Source organism: Bombina bombina, chromosome 1 (genome assembly GCF_027579735.1).
Source record: "Bombina bombina isolate aBomBom1 chromosome 1, aBomBom1.pri, whole genome shotgun sequence".
Classification (NCBI taxonomy): domain Eukaryota; kingdom Metazoa; phylum Chordata; class Amphibia; order Anura; family Bombinatoridae; genus Bombina; species Bombina bombina.
The window spans coordinates 363,671,294-363,699,229 of NC_069499.1; the positions used below are offsets into that span (position 1 = coordinate 363,671,294).

Genomic DNA, 27,936 nt, shown 5'->3' on the forward strand with positions numbered 1-27,936 from the left:
ATTAGGTCACAATAAAGTGCAATTAGCTCAATGGGTGCCAGAGTCTCCCATATAAACAGAAAATGGCACTTATCTGCACCTCATGCTGTCTGGCAGGAGGACAGCTCACCCGGTATGAGAGGAAGCCGCTCCTCGCAGAGACCTGTGAACACAAGAGACGACAGAGTAAACCTACACTGGCTTTCTATACAAGGGCAGCAACCTGTTAGGAAACTGCTTGAAAGCTACCAAAGCCCTACTGAAGAGACTAACGTGAAGTACAGCTAGACCCAGAATTGTCAGGAAAGATCAGAGCAAGTCTGCTCTGGCTTTCAAAATAATACAATCTTGATTGTAAAGAAATCATTAACAGACACCTAACTTCACCTCCTCCTTGCACTGAAGGCAAAGAGAATGACTGGGGGTTGTGGGAAGGGGAGTGATACTTAACAGCTTATTTTACTTTGCTGTAGTGCTCTTTGCCTCCTCCTGCTGTCCAGGAGTGATATTCCCAACAGTAATTGATGATCCCGTGGACTCACCATATCTTAGGAAAGAAATAGTTGTTTTTGCCTGTTGAAAACACAACTTAACTACAATATTCATATTTTTAGTTTATGTAAACAGGAGTCAGCAAGAGAAATAAACCTCCCTATGGGTGGGGGGGGGTAGATTTTTGTATCTGAAGTAGCTTCAGGGATATATTATGAGTCGCAACTTGCCTGTCACAAACTTTCTATCAGAGATTCTCAACTCTAGTTCTCAAATGTGGATAAGCAGCCAGATTCTAAGGATTTCCTACCTGAGAACAGGTGAGTCAGTGAGTGAGCAGGTGACCAGCCCAGGCAGGACATTCAAATCTGGCCTGTTAGATGCGCTTGAGGGTAGAACTAAGAAGCACTGATTTCTGTTTACATTACCAGCATCATAATGAGAAAGTGTCAGCTACTGAGTAAGCCTTGTTAATGCAACAGGTACATCCAGTAGTATATCTACCACATGTTGAGAAACAAGGCTTAGTCTACTTGTCTCAGTTTGTTTACATGTACTAATACATATTACATCTCTATCATTTTATCTTTTGTTTCATTGAATACTTTTGAAGCATTATTGTCTGTGAAATTATTGTTTTACTTATTTTAAAATGGTTTTGGAGTGAAGTATTATGCATTTTATCAGTTGATACACAGTAAAAATAAGCATTGTGGGCCAGCCTACAGCCCAAACATATGCACACAAGCGATAAGGGATTTATCATGGGGGTTTGTGCGCATCGGGCTTACCGCTCTTATTACGAATGAAAAATAAATGTGATCACTTGAGCACAATCCAAATTTACGCTAGAATGATGATCGTGACATCAAAAATACATTACAAAGTACAGTTACACTCAAAATAACACCATCTAATAAAAATGATAAAAAAACAATATTGCACAAAAATGTTATAAAGGCTAAAAGATATGAGGTGCTAGGAAAAAAAGCAGGCAAAGGGCTTTAACATTGAGATACATACATATAAATGTCTAAAGATGGATATGTATGTATGTATATATATATATATATATATATATATATATATATATATATATATATATATATATATATATGTGTGTCTATATATGTGTACATATGTATTTATTTGTGTATGTATGTATTTACAGACATATACATATATATATATATATATATATATATCTGTAAGAATACAAAGCATGGAAAATCATAGATAGTGAGGCAGCAATCGTAGCTAGGCAAGCAGTGTACTTATAAAACTTCACATTTATTATAGGCAATTTAAAAACTCACAGTACAACATAGCTTGATACAGAGGAGTGTAGGTACACACAATGCCGGTGTTTACGTCATCTGACGTGTTTCACGACGCTCTGGTGCTTTCTCAAAGATAGCCTGGGGTAGGTAAGTTGTCTAGCTTTTACTCTTTCTTGCATATGCCCATCTACGTATATTGGCCAATCGGCTAATAGAAAGATTGACACACCTATCCCCAGGTTATGTAGCATAGTTCACCACTAATTAGAATACTTAAAAACAGAAGCAAAACTTTACTCAAATATTTACACATGATCTACAATAAAAACATATATACCATTATGTATTGATACATTCATACAGCAGAAATATAGTATCAAATAGTGCAGCATTTTCAAAAGTAAAATTTCTACTTATACTTAGTATCAATCTCACGATGAGAACCATTACACCTCAAATCTCACAATCAGACACCAAGGATTAGATCAACAAGGAAACTCCAACTTCTCTGTCAAAAGCCACCTAGCATCTACACCAATCACTAGGACACTGAACAGTACAGAAAATAGTGAGACCTCAGAAGAGGTGGAACACTCAGCCAAAGAGCTAGGAGCAAGACCAAAAACCCGGGAACAAAGACAAGAGTCCTCAAATGGATCGGAATTAAAGATAGATAACAAAAAAACAGAATCCAAAAACGATCAGTCAAAAAACAAGGACAGAAACAAGATGTCGACAAGATACAAACTATAGTCAATTTATCAAAATTTCCCCTATCTACTATGGAACAAGAAGTGCTATGTAAAGGTTTGGGGTTCTCTCCAACTACAAACTTATTCAAGACCATAACTAATGTCAATCGTTTTGTGAGGACTCTAGTACTAAGAAAACATTTCCATAATGTAGATTTAATAGATAATAAATGTTCTAATAATGAAACAAGTAATATAGCAGAAATAGATACAACAACACAAGAACTCACACCAACATTAGACCCTGATCAAGAAATAACTTTAATGTATACTGATGAGAGGTTAATTAGCTCTTTGATGGCAATGCGTGGTGAGGCAGGTAGGAAGATTGAGAATGTGCAGGTACACAAACAGGCTAATAAACATGATCTTAAAAATAAAAGCACATTCTACCTGGTTCAGGCACAAAGTTCCTATATAGAGCTATTCTAGGAGAAGACACACACCGAACTAGTGAATTTACATGAAAATATAACAAAAAAAACTTCCCAACAAATGAAATATAACCTTAATCACAAACAGAGAGTGGCATTTAAGGGAATTAAAACAAAGAAAATAAATCTCCATTACCCCTGCAGATAAAGGAGGTTCAATAGTGATTCAGAATATGTCAGGCTATCACAGTGAAGCAATGAAGCAACTTAGTGATAGACAAACATACAATAAGCTATCTAGAAACCTAACTACACAGTTCAAACATGAACTTAAAAACCTTTTGGATTTGGGTCTACATTTAGACATATTAGATAAATCACTATGTGAATTTTATTATTATCGGTTATTTTTAGAGCACCAACAGATTCCGCAGTGCTATAAACAAAGGAAGAGTACAACAAAACAATTATAGGGATAAAATGGGTAGAGGGCCCTGCCAAGAGTTGCACTGTTGTAGTCAGCTCTTAAGAAGGTGATCTACAAACAGCTGGACTCTTAGGCTTACATGCTAAGGGGGTTCAGTGGATTGCAATGGAGGAGAGGAACTGGTATAAAGAAAGGTTAGCATAGGTTGTATGCATCCCTGAACAGTAGAGTCTTTAGGGAACACTTGAAGCTTTTAAAACTAGAAGAGAGTCTTGTGGAGCAAGGCAGAGAGTTCCACAAGATGGAAGCCAGTCTGGAGAAGTCCTGTAAACGGGAGTGTGATGAGGTGACAAGAGAGGATGAGAGTAGGAGGTCGTGAGCAAAGCGAAGGGGACAGGAGGGAGAGTATCTGGAGACAAGGTCTGAGATATATTGGGGAGCAGTGCAGTTGAGGGATTTGTATGTCAGAATGAGAATTTTGTGTTTGATCCTAAAGGCAAGAGCAAGCCAGTGAAGGGATTGGCAGAGAGGTGCAGCAGATGAAGAGCGACGTGTAAGGAAGATGAGTCTGGCAGAGGCATTCATTATGGACTGTAAAGGAGCTAGGCGGCAGGTGGGGAGACCAGAGAGGACAGAGTTGCAGTAATCGAGGTGGGAAAGAATGAGAGAGTGGATTAAAATCTTAGTTGTGTCTTGTGTAAGGAAGAGTCTAATTTTAGAGATGTTTTTAAGGTGGAAGCGGCAGGCTTTAGCCGATGACTGATTGTGAGTAGTGAAAGAAAGATCTCAAATGTCAAATGTGACCCCGAGACATCGGGCATGCGGGGTAGGAGTAATGATGGAGTTGTCGACAGTTATAGAGAGATTGGGGGTGGAGAGTTTTGTAGAAGGGGGGAAAATAAGGAGCTCAGTTTTGGAGAGATTTAGCTTGAGGTAGTGAGAGGACATCCAGTTAGAGATGTGAGGAAGACAGTTAGTGACACGGGTTAGCAAGGAAGGAGATAGGTCTGGTGTAGAGAAGTAGATTTGGGTGTCATCGGCATACAAATGATATTGTAAACTGTGGGACTTTATTAGGGAACCTAGTGATGACATGTAGATTGAGAAGAGAAGGGGACCGAGGACAGAGCCTTGTGGTACTCCGACATAAAGTGGTGGCAGGGCAGAGGAGGCCCCAGAGAAGGCTACACTAAAGGTACGGTTTGACAGGTAGGAAGAGAGCCACGTCGTCGCAGATGTCAAAGGATTGGAGGGTTTGGATCAAAAGAAGGTGGTCAACAGTGTCAAAGGCTACGGGCAGATCAAGGAGGATAAGCAGAGAGATTTTTGATCAAATCCTTAGGTGTCTAATTGTGAGATTTGAGGCATAATGGTTCTTATCGTGAGATTGATACTAAGTATAAGTAGAAATTTTCCTTTGAAAATGCTGCTCTATTTGATACTATATTTCTGCTGTATGAATGTATCAATACATAATGGCATATATGTTTTTATTGTAGATCATGTGTAAATATTTGAGTAAAGTTTGCTTCTGTTTTTTTTTTTTTAAATTCAATGTTTTTTTATTGAAATGAACACATAATCTGAGATACAGACAATCTTACACATACATATGTCCAATTTTTATACATCAAAAAGTGAAACAGAATACAAATACATTGTCTTCTTGTAACAGTATGTATCATCAGCAACTTATACTTAGACCTATTACTAAGAGGTGTTAAACAAATTTAACATAATGGGGTAAGAGTAAGTAAGAGGGAAAGCAGAAAAGAGAAAAGGAAAGGGGAGGGGTGAAGCTCTTCTTAAGTAGTATTTAGTCTGCTACTTGCTCACCCACCTATTGCTTCTGATTCCAGAGGAACAGAATGTTAAGGAAGTGCTCTGACTTAGCGTAATAGCTATGGTACATTTCTTCCAAAGATAGGACATGGTTAATTTCGGCAATCCATTGATGTAGTGTGGGTATTTTGTTTTTTTTCCAGAATCGGGGTATTAATCTCTTTGCGCTATTTAACATTGTTTGAAGTAGTGAGTTCTTATATTGGCACCCCAATCTGGGTAGTATGTTCAAGAGTATCATTTGAGGGGTTAGAGTTATTTTATGGCTTAGTTTTTTATTTATGTATTGCTCGGCTTGTTGCCAAAAGGGTTTGATTACTGGGCAATACCACCATATATGAGAGAGAGTTCCTCGACCACCACAAGCTCTCCAGCATTTAGACGAAGTGGAAGGGTAAATTCTGTGTAAGTGAATAGGTGTTAGATACCATCTCGATATCAATTTATAATTGGTTTCAACTATATTGGCAGAGATAGATGATTTTGTAATTGAGGTGAACCCTCTTTCCCATTCCATGCCATCTAATTGTAAGCCCAGTTCCTTTTCCCATAAAGACCTGAATGAAGGGGGTGTTTGGGAGTCTAGAGACTGTAGAAGTTTGTAAGTGAGAGATATAAGGTGTCTGGGTGTCACAGGTAAAAGGCATAAAGTTTCAAAAGTCGTAAATGGTCTGACTATGTCTAACTTGTTTGGATGCGTCTGTAGGAAATGTCTAATTTGAAAATATAGGAAGTTTGCTTCTGTTTTTAAGTATTCTAATTAGTGGTGAACTACGCTACATAACCTGGGGATAGGTGTGTCAATCTTTCTATTAGCCGATTGGCCAATATACGTAGATGGGCGTATGCAAGAAAGAGTAAAAGCTAGACAACTTACCTACCCCAGGCTATCTTTGAGAAAGCACCAGAGCAGCGTAAAACACATCAGATGACGTAGACACCGGCGTTGTGTGTACCTACACTCCTCTGTATCAAGCTATGGTGTACCGTGAGTTTTTAAATTGCCTATAATAAATGTGAAGTTTTATAAGTACACTGCTTGCCTAGCTACGATTGTTGCCTCATTGTCTACGATTTTTCCTGCTTTGTATTCTGGATAAAACCCTCTTTACAGTTATGTTCACGAGTGAGCACTAGGAACCTGCCCAGGTGCTGCACTCAAAACAGCCTTTGAAGCAATGGCTGCAATCCGGAGCAATCAGAAAAGGAAATAAAAGTGAGTGAAAGTTTACATTTCTTCTATGTTTATCTATATATATACACATATAAACAACACATGAATACATATGTACACATAAATATATACTGTGCATTGGAGCCCTTCGCAGTTAAAGGGACACTGAACGCAAATTTTTTCTTTCATGATTCAGATAGAGTATGACATTTTAAGCAACTTTCTAATTTACTCCTATTATCAATTTTTTTTATTCTCTTGGTATCTTTATTTGAAATGCAAGAATGTAAGTTTAGATGCCGGCCCATTTTTGGTGAACAACCTGGGTTGTTCTTGCTGATTGGTGGATAAATTCATCCACAAATCAAAAAGTGCTGTCCAGAGTCCTGAACTAATAAAAAAAGCTTAGATGCCTTCTTTTTCAAATAAAGATAGCAAGAGAACGAAGAAAATTGATTGTAGGAGTAAATTAGAAAGTTGCTTAAAATTGCATGCTCTATCTGAATCATGAAAGAAAAAAAAATTGGGTTCAGTGTCCCTTTAAATAGATGAAAACGGGGGCGGAGCCTAACTGAGCTCAGGGATGGAAGTGTGATCCGTGAGCTCTGAGCTGAAAACATTAAAAAAGTCAGCAAAACAGCTTAATTTCCAGCCTAAGCTGCCTGAAAGAACACAAGAGACACTCGGATGCCGAGGCGTTAGACAAAAGCTCGGTTGTATATGATAGACTGAGCAGAAACGCTTCTAAAAGATACCGGGCGTTCGCGCCAAAAACAGACTAACCCGCCTAGCAGCAATGGCGCCGGAGCTAACGCTGAACACTATGCTGTGACATGTCGACAGAACAAGAGAGTGGTCGCCCGAACAACATACAGTGAGTACTAAAGTGCCCTAGCTCCAAGCGACCCGACTAACAAGGCCGATTTAACTATCCTAAACCACGCAGGTAGGCCACGTGCAAACGCCACACAAACAGACCGGGGAACAAGTAAACGGCCCAAGGCATTGCCGATAGAGGCAGGGGGCAAGATTATGGAGAGACGATTAGGGGTCGGTAGCTCTACTCCAACCCTCATGGACATAAAATAATCTGAGATATGTAGAAAGAAAAGCAATCTTTTTGTTTTCTGTCACGTCCATTTAGCCTATAAGGAGTATAAACAGATAGCCCATAAAGGCACATAACAAACTCACATGGGGCAGCTCATGTTAAATTAGGAATAATATGGTAAGCTATCTACTGTAAGAAAGTAAATCAAGCTAAAGCAGACTCTAAACAAAGAAACAAGGAGAAAGAAGTGCACTCCAAAATACACCTAAAAATAAGGGGTGAGCAAATGACAGGAATACAGACCTGACAAGCTATACAGACACAGTGGGGGAGAGAAGAGGAAAACAAAGAACTTTAAAAAAAAGGAATTCATTATCAGGGCATGAAGCTGACCAATAATCTAACTTTCTTTGCACCACCAAAAGCATTTTTTTTTCTCTCTTTTACTGCGTGACCGGCTCCACATATATCAGTGAGAGATTATCGCCAAGGAAAAGATCACCCATAACTCACTCTTTTGCAATTCTCTACTTCAGGTCTGGTAACAGACAATTAATATGTCACACAAAAAACTGGTCAAGGGGGATAAAACAAATAAAACGTCAAATATGAGCACTTTTTTCAAGTCTTCAAGACTTAACAAGATAACTGAACCAGACAACATGGATTCAGAAAGAGATTCAGATACAGAAATAGAGTCATCTTCTCTTAAGGATACTACACCGCTTACAAAAGCAGACTTTAAAGATTTAGTTTCAAAGCTAGACATAGCTGCAAATTTTGAGAAACTCTGGGGGAAGATTGACACCATGCATACGGCTGTCACATCTAGCTTAAATGAGATACGAGCTGATATAACAGATTTAGGAGGCAGAATGGAATCTCTGGAGGAGCACAGAGACACAATGACAACCGAAATAGAAGCCTCATCTCAGACCCTACAGATACAACAACAAGCAATTAATGAGCTACAAGACAAGGTCGATGACCTAGAAAATAGGTCACGTCGCAATAACATTAGGCTGAAAGGGGTCCCAGAAACAATAACTACCCCTGAACTCAACACATATCTACAACACCTGTTCAGAAATATCACAGGGGAATCTGAAGAATCAGTATTTGCAATTGAAAGAGCCCATAGGGCACTACGAGCAAGACCTAAGGAAGATGCTCCCCCTAGAGACGTCATCATAAAACTGTCATTTTTCCAAGAAAAAGAAAAAATCCTCAAAGCATCTAGAGACAAACCAACTTACAAATATAAAGGTAGTGTTATTCAATTCTTCCAAGACCTAAGCCTCCGTACACTACAGAGAAGAAGCACCTTACGCCCCCTGACCTCTATATTACGTAAAAATCAAATCAAATATAGATGGGGATTCCCTTTCGCTCTGCACATTCTCAAGGACAACAAAACCATCACAGTCCACGAAATTGAAGACATCTCCCCCACATGTAAGCTCCTGGGTATGGAGACCCCAAATATACCAACTGAAGAACAGCCTCACCTCCCACCAAGCACTTCTGGACGTCCAGGATGGATGAAAATAAACCGGAAAAGAGTCAAGAACTGATACAGGAAGACTCCTCAAAAGGGTACACTTTGAAATACTGACATTGATATAGGGAGGACCAGAGTTCATCCCTTCAACCGCCAAATGGGGGTTGATAATCTTAATCTTATTCCCTTCCTGGAAGGAAATCCCAAGGGTCCAATATGAAGATATATCCTTTGAAAAGATACAGGGCCCGAAATATATCTCCTCTGGTTAAGCGGAGATGCTTTACAGACAGTTATCTCCTGTCTAGATTCCATGTTTGTTTGTTTAAATTACATCCTGTTTTAATGTTGCTGACAATTTAGATGATAACATAAACTTCGCCTTTACTCAGCTCTAATCACCTATTCTGAGGTGATACTAGTGTTAACTAATGAATAGATTGAAAATCTATTATTGTTCATGTTGTTATTTTTGTATGTTTTTTAAAAGTTTTATTTTATCTTCACTTTTTATGTTTTTTAAGGTTGCCGAGTCTACTCTACCTCCCAGGTCAGACTGCCATAGTAAGGTCCTTCTGATGGAACCACGCGACTCTCTGGAGTTGTATGTATCAACATCTTATGTATCTAGGTTGACAAAAGCCACACACAACAAAACAGCATTCCCATGATTCCAAAAATACATCTTATTTCTCATAATGTGAGGGGGCTAAACACTAACATTAAAAGACGCACAGCAATGGCCCAAAACCATCGTATGGGAGCCAATATTTTATTTCTCCAGGAGACCCATTTTACTAGAGACATAATCCCCAAATACTGGGCAAGAGACTTCACACAACACTATCATGCAACCACCACTTCTAAGAAAAGGGGAGTCTCGATCTTGATCCATAATAGTCTGGCTTTCAAACATGAATCTACGATAGCAGATAAAGAGGGTCGATATCTTATAATTAAAGGCCAATTTGGGGAAACTGAGGTCATCCTATGTAATATATATGCTCCTAATGATAATCAACACTCCTTTTTCATCCATATATCTCACCTACTTACTGAGTGGTCCCAACACAAAATCATTTTAGCAGGGGACTTCAACATAACCATGACCAAATTTATAGGAAATAAAACTAAACTCACTGCTAAACAATCTAGACATAATAGATTAGTGAACACTATTCTAGAGAATCTAGCCCCACATGCGTTATATGACTCGTGGTACACACTATACGGCAAGACCCAAGACACCACTTTCTATTCAGCAGCCCACAAACAATACACGAGAATAGATTATATCTATACTAGTCAAATCTTACAACCACTTTTACAGTCATCGTCGATTCAGATTTGTGTGTGGTCAGACCACTCAATACTCTCCTTACACATGGAGGGATTTGTAGATACACATAGACACAGGACATGGACATATGACCCATCATTCTTAAAAAACCCTAAACACAAAGACAAATATATCAAATTATTATCCGAATGCTGGGAATTAAACAAAAAATCTACGACTAACCCTATATCCCCCTGGGCAGCACACAAAGTGTACATGAGAGGTTTACTTATCCAGGATAAATCCAAAAGCAACAAACAACACAAAGCTCAGCTTGAACAACTACATAAAGAAATTGCAGATTTAGAAACACAACACAAAAGAACACAAAACAAGGCAATCCTCTCTACTATCACAACCAAAAGGGAAAATGTGGCTAGTATACTGAATAACCAATCAATCAGAGCAATTCAGAGACTAAACACACACTATTACATCCATGCAAATAAACCCGACAGATACTTAGCAAACAAACTTAAAGAGAGATGTAGAGCATCTATCATTCCCTCCATTACACTAACGAACGGCACCTCAGTATCCCACCCACAGCATATAACGGACACATTTGCAGATTTCTACGGAAATCTATATGACGGTAAAAAAGTATCACACTCAGACTCCTTAAAATGCCAAACAGAGAAGTTTCTGAGAGAAGCAGACTTATACCTAATCACTAAAGACGACAACAATACATTAAATGCCCCAATCACGAGGGAAGAAGTCGGAAAAGTCATAAAGGAACTCAAAACAGGGAAGGCAGCGGGACCTGATGGGTTTGCAGGGGAATACTATAAAGCTTTCAAAGAAACTCTTATCCCCCACATTACAGACCTTTGTAATTTTATCATGGAGGGGCACACCATCCCAACTGACATGTTACAAGCTAAAATAGTAGTGATTCCTAAACCCGGTAAAAACCATAAATTTTGTGCAAACTTTAGACCAATATCGCTTATCAATCAGGACCTAAAAATACTGACAAAGATTCTGGCCAATAGATTAAAACACATTCTTCCAAAACTGATACATCCAGACCAAGTGGGTTTTGTAAAAGACAGGGAAGCGCCAGACAATGTACGACGATTGCTGAACATTATAGACTATGTAGGTGACGGTCGGGTGCCTTCTCTGCTCCTCTCGTTGGACGCGGAGAAGGCATTCGACAGAATAGACTGGGGATACATGTTTGCAGTGTTACAACAAATGGGATTCGAAGGGACCTTCATTAAAACCTTAAATGCAATCTATTCTAACCCCTCAGCCCAGGTATCTATTTCAGGATATAAATCTAAGAGCATTCCCATACTAAATGGTACAAGGCAGGGATGCCCACTGTCACCCCTGCTCTTCGCGATTTGCATAGAACCCCTAGCGGCTAAAATTAGACTGGACCCAGACATCATAGGGATAAAGATCAAAGACCGGGAATATAAACTGACACTTTTCGCGGATGATATCCTCTTGACACTAACAAAACCCCTCACATCCTTACCCAATTTATACAAATTATTGGACCATTTTTCCCAAATATCAGGGTATAAAATCAATCTAGATAAATGTGAAGCACTACCCCTAGGACTCCCACATCAAACTAAAAAAATCATAGATATTAACTTTGAGATAAGATGGGCCACCCACTCGCTCAAATACTTAGGAATACACCTCACACCTCAAATTCACCAATTATATAAATACAATTATGAATCTCTATTTAAGGAGATAAAGAAAAACTTGAGCAAATGGAAGTCACACACCTTATCATGGCTAGGCAGACTAGCTACAGTCAAAATGTCAATTCTTCCCCAGATACTATACTTATTTAGAACTCTACCCTTGAAAGTCCCAATACAGGATTTAGAGAAATTGCAAAGAGACTTAGTAATCTTCATTAGAGGTAATAAAGGAGCCCGTATAGCAACTGCTCTGATAACTAAACATAGAAGCCTAGGTGGAATCGGAGCACCTAACATAGTAGAATACTACAGAGCAGCGAGATTAGCACAAACCACACTATTGGGAAGTAAGGTTGAAGGGGTCATTTGGACCAACCTAGAGGCAGAGATCAGAGACACCCCCTATTCGGACGACTTACTTTGGCAAAAACAAACTAGGAGAGGTCTCATAGACAAACCAGGATTGAGAATCACACAACACACTATGGAAACATGGACCTTTTTAACCAAAAGACAGAATCTATTATCTAAACAAACACTAGCACACCCGATTAGATATCTACTTACCAAAGAGACACAACATATAGTAGACAAATGGGCCAATAAAGGTCTCTATAGAGTGGCGGATTGGCTAAGTGGAGGTAAACCTAAGACTTTTATCCAGATCCAAACCCAACTAGATTCAATAAAACTACATTGGTTCCAATATCTTCAAGTAAACTCCGCAATCCACAATTATATTAAAGATAGACAAGCTAATATAACCACACCCCTAGAAAGCCTACTTCAGTCTACACATAGACAGAAAGGAGCCATCTCTGAGCTCTATCTACAGATACAAGCATCTCACAACTTATCAAAATCTAACTTGATTCTCAACTGGGAAAGAGATTTAGATATAAATGAAGATAAGCAATGGTGGGATGATACGTTTAATTCAGCTTGTAAAGGACTTCTAAGTGCTGACCTGAGAGAAAACACTATCAAGACAATGTTCAGGTGGTACCTCACCCCAGTAAAAACAGCTCATATGACACCCAATCATAATAGGTCCTGTTATAGAGGATGCGGGGAGGTAGGCTCATACTACCACATGTGGTGGGAATGTGGGAGGGTGAGAGACATTTGGACTAAAACATCCAATCTACTAAGCTCAATTTTAGATGAGGATATTCAGTTAACACCATCACAAGCACTCCTACACATTCCTTTACCCCAGTTCAATAAACAGATAAACACATTTATTAGAATCATTTGTACGGTAACAAGATCTTGTATAGCAAAACACTGGAAGACCTCAGCACCCCCTTGGGATGAGATTCTCAATAAGATCTCTTTAACACATCGAATGTATGAATCCGCCTCACATATATTAGACACACAAACACAATACGAAAAGACCTGGTTTTACTGGACACTGAACAGACATAAAATAAGATAGAGCAAGATAGACTTCTCCCACACTGAGGATGTAGGAATAAACAACAAGACCTGGGAGAGAGTCAATAAGGAGTCACTCGGTAACTTAATTTTATTTCTATTTATTTATAGTTATTATTATTTTTCATTTCTATTTCTAATTTTATGTTCAATTGTGTTACTGTTTTTTCTCTAAGCTGTTATTAAGAAAACTATAGAACTCTCAAAGAATACAGCTTAAGTTCAGTTAATAGTTGAATTTAATTGTTGAAAAATTATATTGTTAATCTTTACCTGAGGTATAAGAATGTGACTACTCACAGGTTAATATATTTCGGAACATTTTTATTAGAAAAGAGGATATAGATAATATTACGCCTAAAGAACCTCTAAGAAGCAATAAACAAAGAACTCTTGAGCGAAAATAAGACAAGACATTGGACACTTTTATGAGGAGAACCTGATATCTAATCTATATACTGTAATATCACAGGTTTACCTCACCTCTTGTATATGATCAGCTAGTTATAGAATGAATGTTTCATAATAAGTAATGACCTGTATATGATCTGTGAAACCCTGTGATAATAAAAAAAGATTTAAACATAAATAGATGAAAACAGGATAAAGCATATTTATGCAATATTCATTTTTAATAATTATTATACAGTGTATTTACTGTAAATATTCCACATTTCAATGCTCTGCTCATACGGGAATATGGTTTATATATTTATAAAAAGATATTCTTATATATATCTGTATATTTTTATACATACACACATATATAGGTATAAATATATATTTTACCAAAGAAACATCATATATGTATATATAGAAATATTTATTTATGAACATATAGAACAGATTCTGCTTTGTTAACACTGGAATGTGAAATAGTCATATTTTCATATCAGGTTTGTGCACATGAGAATATGCGATCTGGTTTGCGTGAGAGTAGGGTGTTTTTTTCCACTTTTTTTCCTTGGTTGACTTCTATGTGGGAATATGTGAACGTGCACATGATATGCTAAGTTTGGCTTTTTGTGCTTGTCAGGTTAGCGTGAGAGCGAAAACAGTTTACTTTCAACTCATAATATGAGCGCAACCAGACGGGCGCAAAAAGATCACTTCTAGCTCAGTTAATGCTCGACTTGTAATCTGGCACTATATTTTCAAAAATATATACACATGCATATAGGTAGGAGCTAGCTAACACGGTTTACCGCAATACTCCAAAAGTATACAAAAAACAAAAACAACAAAACGAAAGCTGCACAAAATAAATCAGGTGAAAAAGATGTTTTTTTCCTTCACTTGATTTATTTTTAGGTTGAGTGTAGCTTTCTTTTTGACTTTTTTGTCTTACACATTTTACGTTGAATTTCATGTACCATTCAAGTCTGTGAGGCCTTTTTATCAAAGGTCTGTCGGACCTGATCCGACAGTGCGGATCAGGTCCGACAGACATCGCTGAATGCGGAGAGCAATACGCTCTCCATATTCAGCATTGCACCAGCAGCTCTTGTGAGCTGCTGGTGCAACGCTGCCCCCTGCAGACTCTCGGCCAGTCGGCCGCCAGCAGTGGGGTCTCAATCAACCCAATCGTACTCGATCGGGTTGAATTGTGGTGATCTCTGTCCGCCTCATCAGAGCAGGCGGACAGGTTATGGAGCAGCGGTCTCCATAATTTGCGTTTCTGGCGAGTCTGAAGACTCGCCAGAAACACGGGCCCTCAAGCTCCATTCAGAGCTTGATAAATGGGCCTCTGTGAGTGCAAAATAAAAAATGATTGGGATTAGGCATAAAAAGCAGATTTGTTACCTGAATTATACATAGGATTGTGCACATATGTTATTGATTGAGTGCTATAAAAAATATAATTATGAATTTGAAATATGCAACCAAACACATGAAATGACATGATTTTATACAGGTTTTATGCTTATTTCTATACATTGGTTAGAATCCATTATACCTTTTAAGTTAAAACAATATTAAAATAATGTAATCATAATAGGAATGTTCCAATATTACCGTCATGTATCTCTCAACTGCATCAGCATCCTCCTGTTTATAGGGGTTTATTGGCTCTGCCCAGTCTGAGTTAATAGTGATAGAAATAAGCCCCCCTTGCTTAGCTCTGTAGGTGTCATTGTACAAGTGCCACGCCTCAGCATGAGATTTTATTAAGTTATGTCCCACTATATATGGTGCCTCGCCTGGTCTTGAAATTCCTTGAAAAGATATAAATCACAAATACATGAACCAACATCTATAACGGCAGTAGATTAAAGCTTGTGCACAGAGATCACAATATGAAATTGATTATTAGTAGATTTCACTTTTAGTCATATTGTCAGGAAACTAGTTTTAAACGTTAAAAATAATCTAATCAACATCTGTTTAATGCTCACAGGGGAATGGTATTCAGGGTATGAGTATTAATTTCTTTTAAAAACTCATGAACATTTTGAAATGCCAACTGATAGATGTGGCAAATAAATCTTATAATAGAGTCCCTTTAAAGGGACATGATTCATATAGATAATACATTTTTAAACAAAGTTCCTTCTATTATCAAATTTGCTTCATTCTCTTGGTATCCTTTGTTGAAAGAGCAGCAATGCACCACTGGGAGCTAGCTGAACACATCTGGTGAGCCACAACAATTAGATGTAATTGAAGCACAACAGGGATTAATTGTGCAGATTTTTTTTACAAACAAAAAATATTATTTTCCCTAAAAGAATCCAGATAAATAATAAATTAACATGTAACAATACAAGCATATGTAATGTTTTCATGCAAATATACACATACTTGTTATCAATTGCCTCTAATTCTTCTATTAGAGTTCAATCAGTGTTAATTTACACATATTATGAATGAATTTATTTTTGAATAATACTTAAAAATACACACAAGGCTTGGCCGACATGGTTGTACATAGTAGGAAGTGTGGAATTGTGCATTCATACGGCAGATCTTTTTGAATCTAGCCGTGCAAAAGATGCTGATTTTATGAAACAATCGTCAGTCTATATACTCTACAGAATTAAAAAAGAAGGCAATGCACAGCCATTACTTCCCACAATTTGCATTTTATTTTTATATAAGAGTGCAAAGAGTTTTCCAACCCCAGAATTGCTACCCATAATCACCAGTGTAATATAAGGTCTATATTCAATAACACAGAATATTTCTAAAAATACAGAGCTGACATTTATATATATATATATATATATATATATATTTTTTTTTTTGTATTATTTTTTTTTTTTAAAGACATGGTGCTTTGCAGTCAATAACTGCACTAGTTCCCAAGTGTTGTCACATGCTTAATGGTTTCCAGTAATAGTGGTAACACTAATCATATATGATTTGAATGTATTTAGTAATGTAATTATGTTAACCAAATACAGGTTTTTATAACCTCTGTAGAAGATTCTAAACAGAACTGGGAGTCTTGAGGCTAGATCAGAGATGTCTATATGCATGCGCAGGTGTGCATGCGCAGGTATTAGCTTTCTCTGAGCAGTGTTGGGTGTTCTGGAACATTTATAGTAAAGGGAATGTGAAGGGTCATGAGCTTCTAAACAAACTGCAGTACAGTTGGGGGCTCTGAGTATGGATAGTAACAATGAAGTATCCATGAATAAGATTGTGTTTACTATCAGTATATATATATATATATATATATATATATATATAAAACACATAATTTATGTAAGAACTTACCTGATAAATTAATTTCTTTCATGGTGGCGAGAGTTCACAAGCTAGTTACTGATGGGATATACATTCCTACAAGGAGGGGATAAAGTTTCCCAAACCGCAAATGCCTATAAATACACCTCCCACCTCACTCATACCTCAGTTTAACATATAGCCAAGTTAGTGAGGTGTATAAGGAGTAAAGCATAAAAAGAGGAACAGAATAAATAATGTGCTTTATACAAAAAAATCATAACCCCCAAAAAATGGGTGGGTTTCGTGAACTCTCGCCACCGAGCTAGTTACTGATGGGATATAATACCCAAGATGTGGAAGTCTACGAGTAACTATAGAGGGAGGGATAAAATAAAAACAGCTATTTCCGCTGAGAAATGAAATCCAAAAAAATAATTAAGTTTTCTTAAAAATTAAAAAAACGTAAATCATAGGCACTAGAATCAAACTGAGACAGCTGCCTGAAGAACCTTTCTACCAAAAGCTGCTTACGAAGAAGCAAAAACATCAAAATGGTAAAATTTAGGAAATGTGTGCAAAGAAGACCAAGTGGCTACTTTGCAGATTTGATCAACTGAAGCTTCATTCTTGAAAGCCCAAGATGTGGCAACTGATCTTGTAGAATGAGCTGTTATTCTCTGAGGCGGAGACTACCCCGCCTCCAAATAAGCTTTGTGAATCAGAAATTTCAGCCTAGATGCCAAAGAAATGGTAGAGGCTTTCTGAACTTTTTCTGGAAGCAAATAAAATAACAGACTAGAAGTATTTCTGAAACTGTTAGTAGCCTCAACATAATATTTCAAAGCTCTTACCGCATTGAAAGAATATAAAGACCTTTCAAGAGTATTCTTAGAATTAGGACACCAGGAAGGAAAAATAATTTCCCTATTGATGTTGTTAGAATTCACAATTTTAGGCAAACATTTAAATGAAGTCTGCAAAACAGCTTTATCTTGATGGAAAATCAGATAAGGAGTCTCACAAGAGAGAGCAGACAATTCAGAAACTCTTCTAGCAGAAGAGATAGCCAAGAGAAAAAATACTTTCCAAGAAAGTAGTTTAATGTCCAAAAAATACATAGGCTCAAAAGGAGGAGCCTGCAAAGTATTTAATACCAAATTTAGACTCCAAGGAGGAAAGATAGATTTAATAACAGAGCCTGTACGAAACATTGAACATCAGGAAGATTAGCAATCTTTCTGTGAAATATAACAGAAAGAGCAGAGATTTGTCCTTTCAAAGTATTGGCAGACAAACCTTTATACAAAACATCCTGAAGAAACTGTAGAATCCTAGGAATTCTAAAAGAATGCCAAGAATAATCATAGATGGAACACCATGAAATATAGACTTTCCAAACCTTGTGATATATTTTCCTTGAAACAGGCTTACGAGCCTGTATCATAGTGTTAATCACAGAGTCAGAGAAAACTATATGACTAAGGACTAAGCGTTAAATTTCAATGCCTTCAAATTTAGAGATTTGAGATCCGGATGGAAAAACTGGCCATGTGACAGAAGGTCTGGTGTTAGAGGAAGTGACCAAGGTTGGCAACTAAACATTCGGACAAGGTATGCATACCAGAACCTGTGAGGCCTTTTTGGTGCTATCAGAAACACATAAGATTGTTCGATTATGATCTTTAATATCACTCTTGGAAGAAGAACCAGAGGTGGAAAAATGTAAGCAGGTTGGTAAAACCATGGAACTGCTAGAGCATCCATCAATTCCGCCTGAGGATCCCTGATGAGGTATCTGGGAAGTTTCTTGCTTAGACGAGAGGCCATCAGATCTATATCTGGAAGACCCCACATCTGCACAATCGGACAGAACGCATATGGATGGAGAGACCACTCCCCCGGATGTAGAGTCTGATGGCTGTGATAATCCACTTCCCAATTGTCTACACCTGGTATATGAATCGCAGTGATTAGACATGAGTTGGATTCCACCCAAGAAAGTATTAAAGATACTTCTTTCATTGCTAGGGGACTGCGATTCCCCCCCCCCCTTGATGATTGACATATGACACTGTTGTGACATTGAGGCCTACTTATCAAACCATCAACTGTGCTGCATTCGCCGGCACCAATACGCTCGCCTGACATCGCCTAACATCACGGCCGCGGACCTAAATACACTCTCCATATTTAACAAAAAAGCTGTCAAAAAGCCGCGCACCAAGTACCGGGCGATGAGCAGCGGACTGTTGTTAATTAACAGTCATCGCTCTCGCTGCTATTTGGCTTTTTCACAGCTTTATTTGTATACTGTCACTAAACACCGCCACTATACTAAAATGGTTAACCCCTATCCCCCCGCTCCCAGACCCCACCGCAACTAAATAAAGTTATTAACCCCTATCCCGCTGCTCCCGGAGCCCACCACCACTCTAATAAAGTTATTAACCCCTATTCCGCCACTCCCGGAGCCCACCGCCACCTATATTATGTTATTAACCCCTAATCTTTCCCCCAACACCGCCGCCATCTACATTATGTTATTAACCCCTAATCTGCTGCCCCCTACACCGTCGCCACCTACATTATGTTATTAACCCCTATCCCGCCGCTCCCGGAGCCCACCGAACTTAAAGTTATTAACCCCTAAACCGCCAGCCCCCCACATTGCCATAAACTAAATTAACCTATTAACCCCTAAATCTAACAACCAGTTAACTTTATATTAAATATTAACTCATCCGTATCTTATAATAAATTTAAACTTACCTTTAGAATTAAATTAAACTATATTAAACTAATAATTCATCTACCCTAACTATTATACTAAAATTAAATTAAACTATATTAAACTAATAATTAACCTACCCTAACTGTTATACTAAATTTACATTAAACTATATTAAACAAATAATTAATCTACCCTAGCTATTATTCCAATCAGCCAATAGAATGCGAGCTCAATCCTATTGGCTGATTGGATCAGCCAATAGGATGAAAGCTCAATCCTATTGGCTGATTGCAACAGCGAATAGGATTTTTTCAACCTTAATTCCGATTGGCTGATAGAATTCTATCAGCCAATTGGAATCTAAGGGACGCCATCTTGGATGACGCCATTTAAAGGAACCTTCATTCGGGAAGAAGACGTCATAAGAAGAGGATGCTCCACGTCGGATGTCTGGAAGATGGAGCCGCTCTGGATGAAGATAGAAGATGCCGTCTGGGTAAAGACTTCTGCTGGCTTGGATGAAGACTTCGGCCGCTTGGATGAAGACTTCTGCCGGCTTCTTGGAGGATGGATGTTGCATCTTCAAAACTGTAAGTGGATCTTCAGGGGTTAGTGTTAAGATTTTTTAAGGGTTTATTGGGTGGGTTTTAGTTTTAGATTAGGGTTTGGGCTGCAATAGAGCTAAATGCCCTTTTCAGGGCAATGGGGAGCTTAGGTTTTTTTTGTTAGGTTTTTATTTGGGGGGGGGTTGGTTGTGTGGGTGGTGGGTTTTACTGTTGGGGGGTTGTTTGTATTTTTTATTTACGGGTAAAAGAGCTGATTTCTTTGGGGCAATGCCCCGCAAAAGGCCCTTTTAAGGGCTATTTGTAGTTTATTAGAGGTTAGGGTTTTTTTTTATTTTGGGGGGCTTTTTTATTTTCATAGGGCTCTTAGATTAGGTGTAATTAGTTTAAATCTTTGATAATTTATTTTTTGTAACTTAGTGTTTATTTTTTTTGTAACTTAGTGTTTGTTATTTTTTGTAACTTAGTTGTTAGTTTTTTGTAACTGTAATTTTTAATTGTAGAATTCAATTATTTGAGTAGGGTTAGGTTTTTAACTATATAATATAGTTATTTTAATTTGTAGCTTATTGTAATTTTAGTATAACAGTTAGGGTAGGATAAGTATTAGTTTAATATAGTTTATTGTAATTTTAGTATAACAGGGTAGATTAATTATTAGTTTAATATAGTTTAATGTAATTTTAGTAAAACAGTAAGGGTAGGTTAATTATTAGTTTAATATAGTTTAATGTAATTTTAGTATAACAGTTAGGGTAGATTAATTATTAGTTTAATATAATTTAATGTCATTTTAGTATAACAGTTAGGGTAGATTAATTATTAGTTTCATGCAGTTTAATATAGTTTAATATAGTTTAAAATAGTTTAATTTAAATCTAAAGATAAGTTTAAATTTATTATAAGATAGGGATGAGTTAATATTTAATATAAAGTTTGTTGTACAGGTTGTTAGGTTTAGGGGTTAATAGTTTAATATAGTTTATGGCGATGTGGGGGGCTGGCGGTTTAGGGGTTAATACATATATTTAGTTGCGGTGGGATCAAAGAGCGCGGGATAGGGGTTAATAATTTTATGTAGGTGGCGGCGGTGTCGGGAGAGGCAGATTAGGGGTTAATAGGTATACTGTAGGTGGCGGCGGTGTAGGAGCAACAGATTAGGGGTTAATATGTATAAAGTAGGTGGCGGCGGTGTAGGAGCGGCAGATTAGGGGTTAATAAGTATAATGTAGGTGGCGGCGCTGTAGGGGGTGACAGATTAGGGGTATTTAGACTCAGGGCTTATGTTAGGGTGTTTTATTCTCCCATAGGAATCAATGGGATATCTGCCAGCATCGAACATAAGCTTTCGCTGCCTCAGACTCCCATTGATTCCTATGGCATCTGCCGCCTCCAGGGCGGCGGATTGAAAACCAGGTACTCTGGGCCAAAATAGTGGCTAGGAATTTGTTAACTAGCAAAAGTAGTCAGATAGTGCCGAATTTACATTCGGAACATCTGTAGTGATGTAAGCATCGGTCTGTAGGCTTTGATAACTAAGGGGAATCAGGCTCTCCACAATTACGCTGCAGAATTCCAGCGTATTTGCAGTTGATGGCTTGATAAATAGGCCTCATTGTCTGTTTGAAACCGAATATATGATTCTCTCTTTAAAATAGGCCAAGCCTGAAGAGCTCTGAAAATAGCACGGAGTTCTAAGATATTGATTGGTAACCTCGCCTCTCAAGGATTCCAAACTCCTTGTGCTGTCAGAGACCCCCAAACAGCTCCCCAACCTGTAAGACTTGCATGTGTTGTGATCACAGTCCAGGTAGTACAAACAAAGGAGGCCCCTTGAGCAATAAGGTGATAGTTTAACCACCAAGTCAGAGAGAGTTGAGTGTTGGGATTTAAGTATATCCCTGCACCATTGGTGCAACATGCAAAGCTGTAGAGGTCTAATATGAAAACGAGCAAAATGGATCTCGTCCGATGCTGCAATCATGAGACCTAAAACTTCCACGCACATAACTGAAGGAAATGATAAAGACTGAAGGTTTAGACAAGCTATCTCAAACGTCTCTTTTCTGTTAGGGATATTGTCATGGACACTGAATCTATCTGGAAACCTAAAAAGGTGACCTTTGTCTGAGGAATCAAGAAACTATTTGGTAAATTGATCCTCCAACCATGTCTTTGAAGAAACAACAGAAGTTGTTTTGTGTGAGATTCTGCTAAATGAAAAGATTGAGCTAGTACCAAGATATCGTCCAAATAAGGAAACATCGCAATATCCTGCTCTCTGATTACAGATAGAAGGGCACCTAGAACTTTTGAGAATATTCTTGATGCTGTTGCAAGGCCAAACGGAAGAGCGACAAATTGGTAATGCTTGTTTAGAAAAGAGAATCTCAGAAATTGATAGTGATCTGGATGAATTGGAATGTGAAGGTAAGCGTCCTGTAATTATATAAAAGAAGAAGGAGGCGCCACCATAGTGCACAATCAGCGTTGTAGAAATAGCCAGCGCACAATGTATCGTACTTACAATATTGAAGGCACTTGAGAAGTGCTACAAGGGCTTCCTGGACTCTTAAAGTCATCCAGACAACTTATCCCCGTCTTATTTATAGGCCACTCGAACCTCTTATTCGGATGCCACATACGGGATACAAGCGGGATCTGATAACATCCAATCCCTCACTCACCAGCTCCGTATTAACTTCCTTGCACTCCGTGTGCTCTAGTTCTAGCTGGGATAATATACAGTGTATACGATATGCGATATACACAAATATATAATGAAGCTTGTGGAAAAAGCCAATATTTAAAAAGACTTTAATTTAAAAACACGTTTCATGATCCAACACGATCGTTTCATCACTCATTTCTTATTACATTTTTTTTTGTATATGTATATTTATATTCTACTAGGCGCATCCTACACGCATCACATTTTTTGTCACAAGCGTCCTGTAAGTCTATTGTAGAAAAGGCAGAATAGTCCTTATAGTCCACATCTTGAAAGTTGGGACTCTTACAAAACAATTTAAAGTTTTCAGATCCAAAATTGGTCTGAAAGAATTTTCCTTATTTGGTACAATGAATAAATTTGGAGAAAAAAAAAACCAATCCATGTTCCTGTTGTGGAACTGGGACAATTTCTAGATCTGAAACAAATTTCAGAAAGGCTTGGGCTTTTACTGGTTTTTTTGGTACATGGGTAAGAAAGAATCTTCCCAAGGGAGGTCTTATTCTGAATCCTATTCGATACCCCTGAGAAATTATATTCTGAATCCACTGATTTTGGACATAGTCTGTCCAAACTCTTTGAAATAGCTTTAGTCTGCCCCCTCCCAGAAGAACTGGCTTGAGGGCCCCATCTTTATGTAGGTTTAGGGGCAGGATTTAGTTTCTTATAAGGCTTGGATTTATTCCAATTCGGAGATGGTCTCTAATTAGAGCCAGAGGCCTTAGGGGAAGGAGTGATTTTCTGTTCTCTATTCTGACGAAAGGAACGAGAACGATTGGGAGTTTTAAATTTACCCTTAGATTTCTTGTCTTGGGGGAGAAAAACTCCCTTACCCCCAGTAACAGTGGAGATAATAGAATCCAATTGTGAACCAAAAAGATTTTTACCTTGAAAAAAGAGAGATAATAATCGAGTTTTAGACACCATGTCAGCAATCCAAGATTTAAGCCATGAAGCTCTTCTAGTTAGAATGGCTAAATACATGGATTTGACATTCATCTGCATCATCAACATCAAATATAGCATCACAAATAAAATGATTTGCATGTTGAAGTAAAAAAAAAAAAAAGTTAGATAATTCAGAATCTGACGACAACTGCTGTGCTAAACTGTCCAACCAAAAAGTAGAAGCAGCAGCAACATCAGCCATTGATATAACAAATCTAAGTATATAGCCAGTATATAAATATGCCCTTCTTAGATAAGATTCAAGCTTCCTATCTAAAGTATCCTTAAAAGAAGTACCGTCTTCCATAGGAATAGTAGTACGTTTGGCAAGAGTGGAAACTGCCCCATCAACTTTAGGAATTGTTTCCCAAAGTTCTAATTTGGCTACAGGTAAAGGATACAATTTCTTAAACCTAGAAGAAGGGTTAAAAGAGATACCAGGCTTTGACCATGCTTTAGCAATCACATTAGAGATAGCATCAGGAATCGGAAATACTTTAGGAGTAATAACAGTAATCTTAAATACAGAATTTAACAAATACTAGCTTTATCATCAGGAAGTTTAGACTCCTCAATACCCAAAGTAAACAAAACTTCCTTTAAGAGAGAACTAATATATTCTATCTAAAATAAAAAAGAAGAAGATTTGTCTATATCTGTCTCTGACGTGGCATCCTCTGAATCAGAGGAAACCCCATCAGTAGAGAATACATCAGTATGCTGAAAGTCAGAACTTAATACACTATGTTTAGGAAAATGTTTCAAAACCCTTTTACATTTATTTGAAGGCGGAATAGCAGTCATTGCCTTCTCTATAGCTGCAGCAGTAAAATCTTTTATTTCTGCAGGAATGCTATGTACTATAGACTGAGATGGAATAACAGAGGGTGCATTTGTACTCATAGATATATTATCAGCATTAAACAAATTGTCAAAACAAGAGCCACATAATTGAGCTGAAGAATTTAGATCAGCTTTTTTACAACAAACACACTTAGCTTTGGTAGATACGTGTTCAGGCAGCTCAAATTAAATGGTAACATCAGAGGCAGGTTTAGTTTGAGACATAATTGCAAAATACAAAGATTTAAAAAAAAAAAAAAAATTAATTCTGCAAATTTATATCCATGCTCCTATATATAATATATATAACAGGCTTGAGAGAATGGAAAACAGAACGAATATTTATAAAAAAGAAAACTGATTCATAAAATAATGCTGCATGAAAGCTATCTAAGTGTTTTCGGAGAGCACTGAATGAGCTGGGGTGGAGCTAATGGCAATTTTTGACGTGAAATTTTTGGCGCCAAAAAACGGCGCACAATGTTGACACGTCATGCTATGACATAAATAGCATCATCACATGCGTGACATGCAAAGTTGTAGTGGATTTTTAATACACCTATCACTCTAAAAAGCAGGTAAGTTTGATTTTGATTGTATATACAAAAAAACTAAATGTACCTAAATAAAGCTTAATGGATATTTCTATTATAGTTGCATAAAATGTGATTATCAACATTCCATGAGTCTAACATAATACTTAGCATCCTAATTTATAAATAAATTCCTAGCTCCAAAAAAAACTTGTATGTTTCGCAGACTCCAACCTTGACAAATATTTAGCCACAAATAAGTTGCTAAAAAAGAGCATTGAATTACTGACTCAAGACATTTTATACAAACAATATATAACAACTTTACTTAAAAAGAGCCCGAACCATAGCTGAGAGTGTCTTATATAATAAAAGTATATACTTGCCGTGTAAGACACCCATCCACACATAGCAGACAGCAAAACCAGTACTGAAACATATCAGCAGAGGTAATGGTACAAGAGTATATTGACGATCTATAAAGGGAGAGAGGGAGGGACTGATTTACAGAGAGCCTTATGAAAAGCTTTCCCATAGGCGAAAACATGGTATCATCAGGCAATACTCCCTTCACATCCCTCAGACAAACACTGTACTTAGAGAGGAACTGGGCTTCAATATGCTTAAAAGCGCCTTTCACTGAAGAAATCAAGCACATTATTCTTCGCCACCTCCTAAGGAGGAAGTTTTTAAAACTGAGGTATGAGTGAGGTGGGAGGTGTATTTATAGGTATTTGAGGTTTGGGAGACTTTGCCCCCTCCTGGTAGGAATGTATATCCGATTAGTAACTAGCTTGTGGACTCTCGCCACCTATATGAAATATATATATATATATATATATATGAGCTAGTATTTTGTTTATGTCAATATCATATATGAAATAATTTAAAACTCATGATTGATTATATAAACTGACCATATATTCAAACTACGAATGGCTGACCTAAATCACTAAACATCAGACTGTAATGCAGCAGAAATCCCTTCTCCTTTCTCAACACAACTTCACAGAAACACTATTAATTTAACTAATTACATTTTTTCGGCCAATCTGCATTCGACTTTATTCCAGAAATGTCTTGTGATTACCTGGTGCAAATACGCCATAACCATACCCAAGGTTAGCTATGATATACGGTTCATTGTGAGTGATCCAGAATTTCACTTTATCTCCCAGCCTTTTAAAGAGCAAGTCAGCATATTCTTTAAACCTTTCCACTATCGTTTCATTTTCCCAACCTCCAATGTCTTGCAATGCTTGTGGCAGATCCCAGTGGTAAAGAGTCACCTACAAAACCAATCATATTTTAATAACATGTTTAACACATTCAATTTGTTTTACATATTGTTATTCTCTGCAATATAGTAACATTCCTCTGGTGGGAAAATGGTAGCCCAGGACCTGGCTGCAGCCCTTAACAATTTTCCCATGGTCTTCATTGTTTTCAATGAAATAAGGAAGAATGTTCAATTCTCCCAAATAAACATATATCCTGTATTTTAATCTGCAGAACACTTGCACTCTCATTTCTCTAATTAATCAACATTTATGGTATTTAAACTATGTATTGTGAGCCCAATATAAGGATTAGTGTTCCTTTTGATCCTTTTCTGGATTTGTGAGCTAGATATATACAGTACATATGGACAATAACGAGACACTTTCAATAAACTTAATCACACCATTAATATTAATATTATAGAATTAGCTGTTTACAAGTAAGCATTATCTACAAATCTGAAAATAAATAATCAATCAAACTAAATTTTATCTGAACTTTTTTCATGTGAAATATTTTATATATATATATATATATATATATATATATATATATATATATATATATATATATATATATATAAACAAAGTTGTTGCAGACAGCGGTTGTAAGGTAAAAATCACAGTCTTTATTTAAACATAGTTAAAGGGACAGTTCACCCAAAAACTTTCTCCCCTTTAAATTATTCCCAATGATCCTTTTACCTGCTAGAGCAGAGCTTTCCAAACTTTTTATCTTGGTGACACACTTTTTAGACCTACATCATTTCGTGACACAGTAATTCAGTTGTTCTAGCAAACAGGAGGTTAAACTAACTTGTTTTAAGAGATACAGACACATACATAAATTATATAATAACTAAATGTATTTACAAGTAACAGTAAGTATGTGCAAGAATTAAAAAAAAGTTTATAATAACTACACCAATAACTACTTACTATTTTAATGGGATGTATGAGGTTGATGGGATGAACACAGTTTCTGAATATTTGGTGGAATATTAGATAAACACCCATTTCATCATAAAGCATTTTTAAGCTTCCACTTCCTATCTATATATCAAGAGCAGGAGCAGCAATGCACTACTGGGAGTTAGCTGCAAAAAAACCCCCACTAACTTCTGACTTCAGCTCAGCGTTTAAGCTGCCACCCTCAGAGCTCGGTGTGTCCGATTGACTACTGCCCACGCTGCAAACACACTGCTGTCCCACTCACTGACTACACATGCAGTCACGAGCCAATTAAGGAGACTACACGTGCAGTCAGGAACCAATGTGCCGCCAAAGCTGCCAATTGGAATAGTTTCAGTT

The 27,936-nt window shown here is 37.4% G+C and overlaps 1 protein-coding gene across 1 annotated transcript in view; it reads right to left on the reverse strand.

The window, feature by feature from the left end:
• LOC128645331 (lactase/phlorizin hydrolase-like) overlaps window positions 1–27,936 on the reverse strand; it is a 107,615-nt gene that overhangs the window by 39,044 nt on the left and 40,635 nt on the right. The window contains exons 4-5 of the mRNA XM_053698253.1: window positions 26,436–26,634; window positions 15,341–15,540 (exon numbers count right to left, since the gene is read on the reverse strand). Coding sequence (XP_053554228.1) covers window positions 15,341–15,540; window positions 26,436–26,634 — 399 coding nt within the window. The remainder of the gene's footprint in view (window positions 1–15,340; window positions 15,541–26,435; window positions 26,635–27,936) is intronic.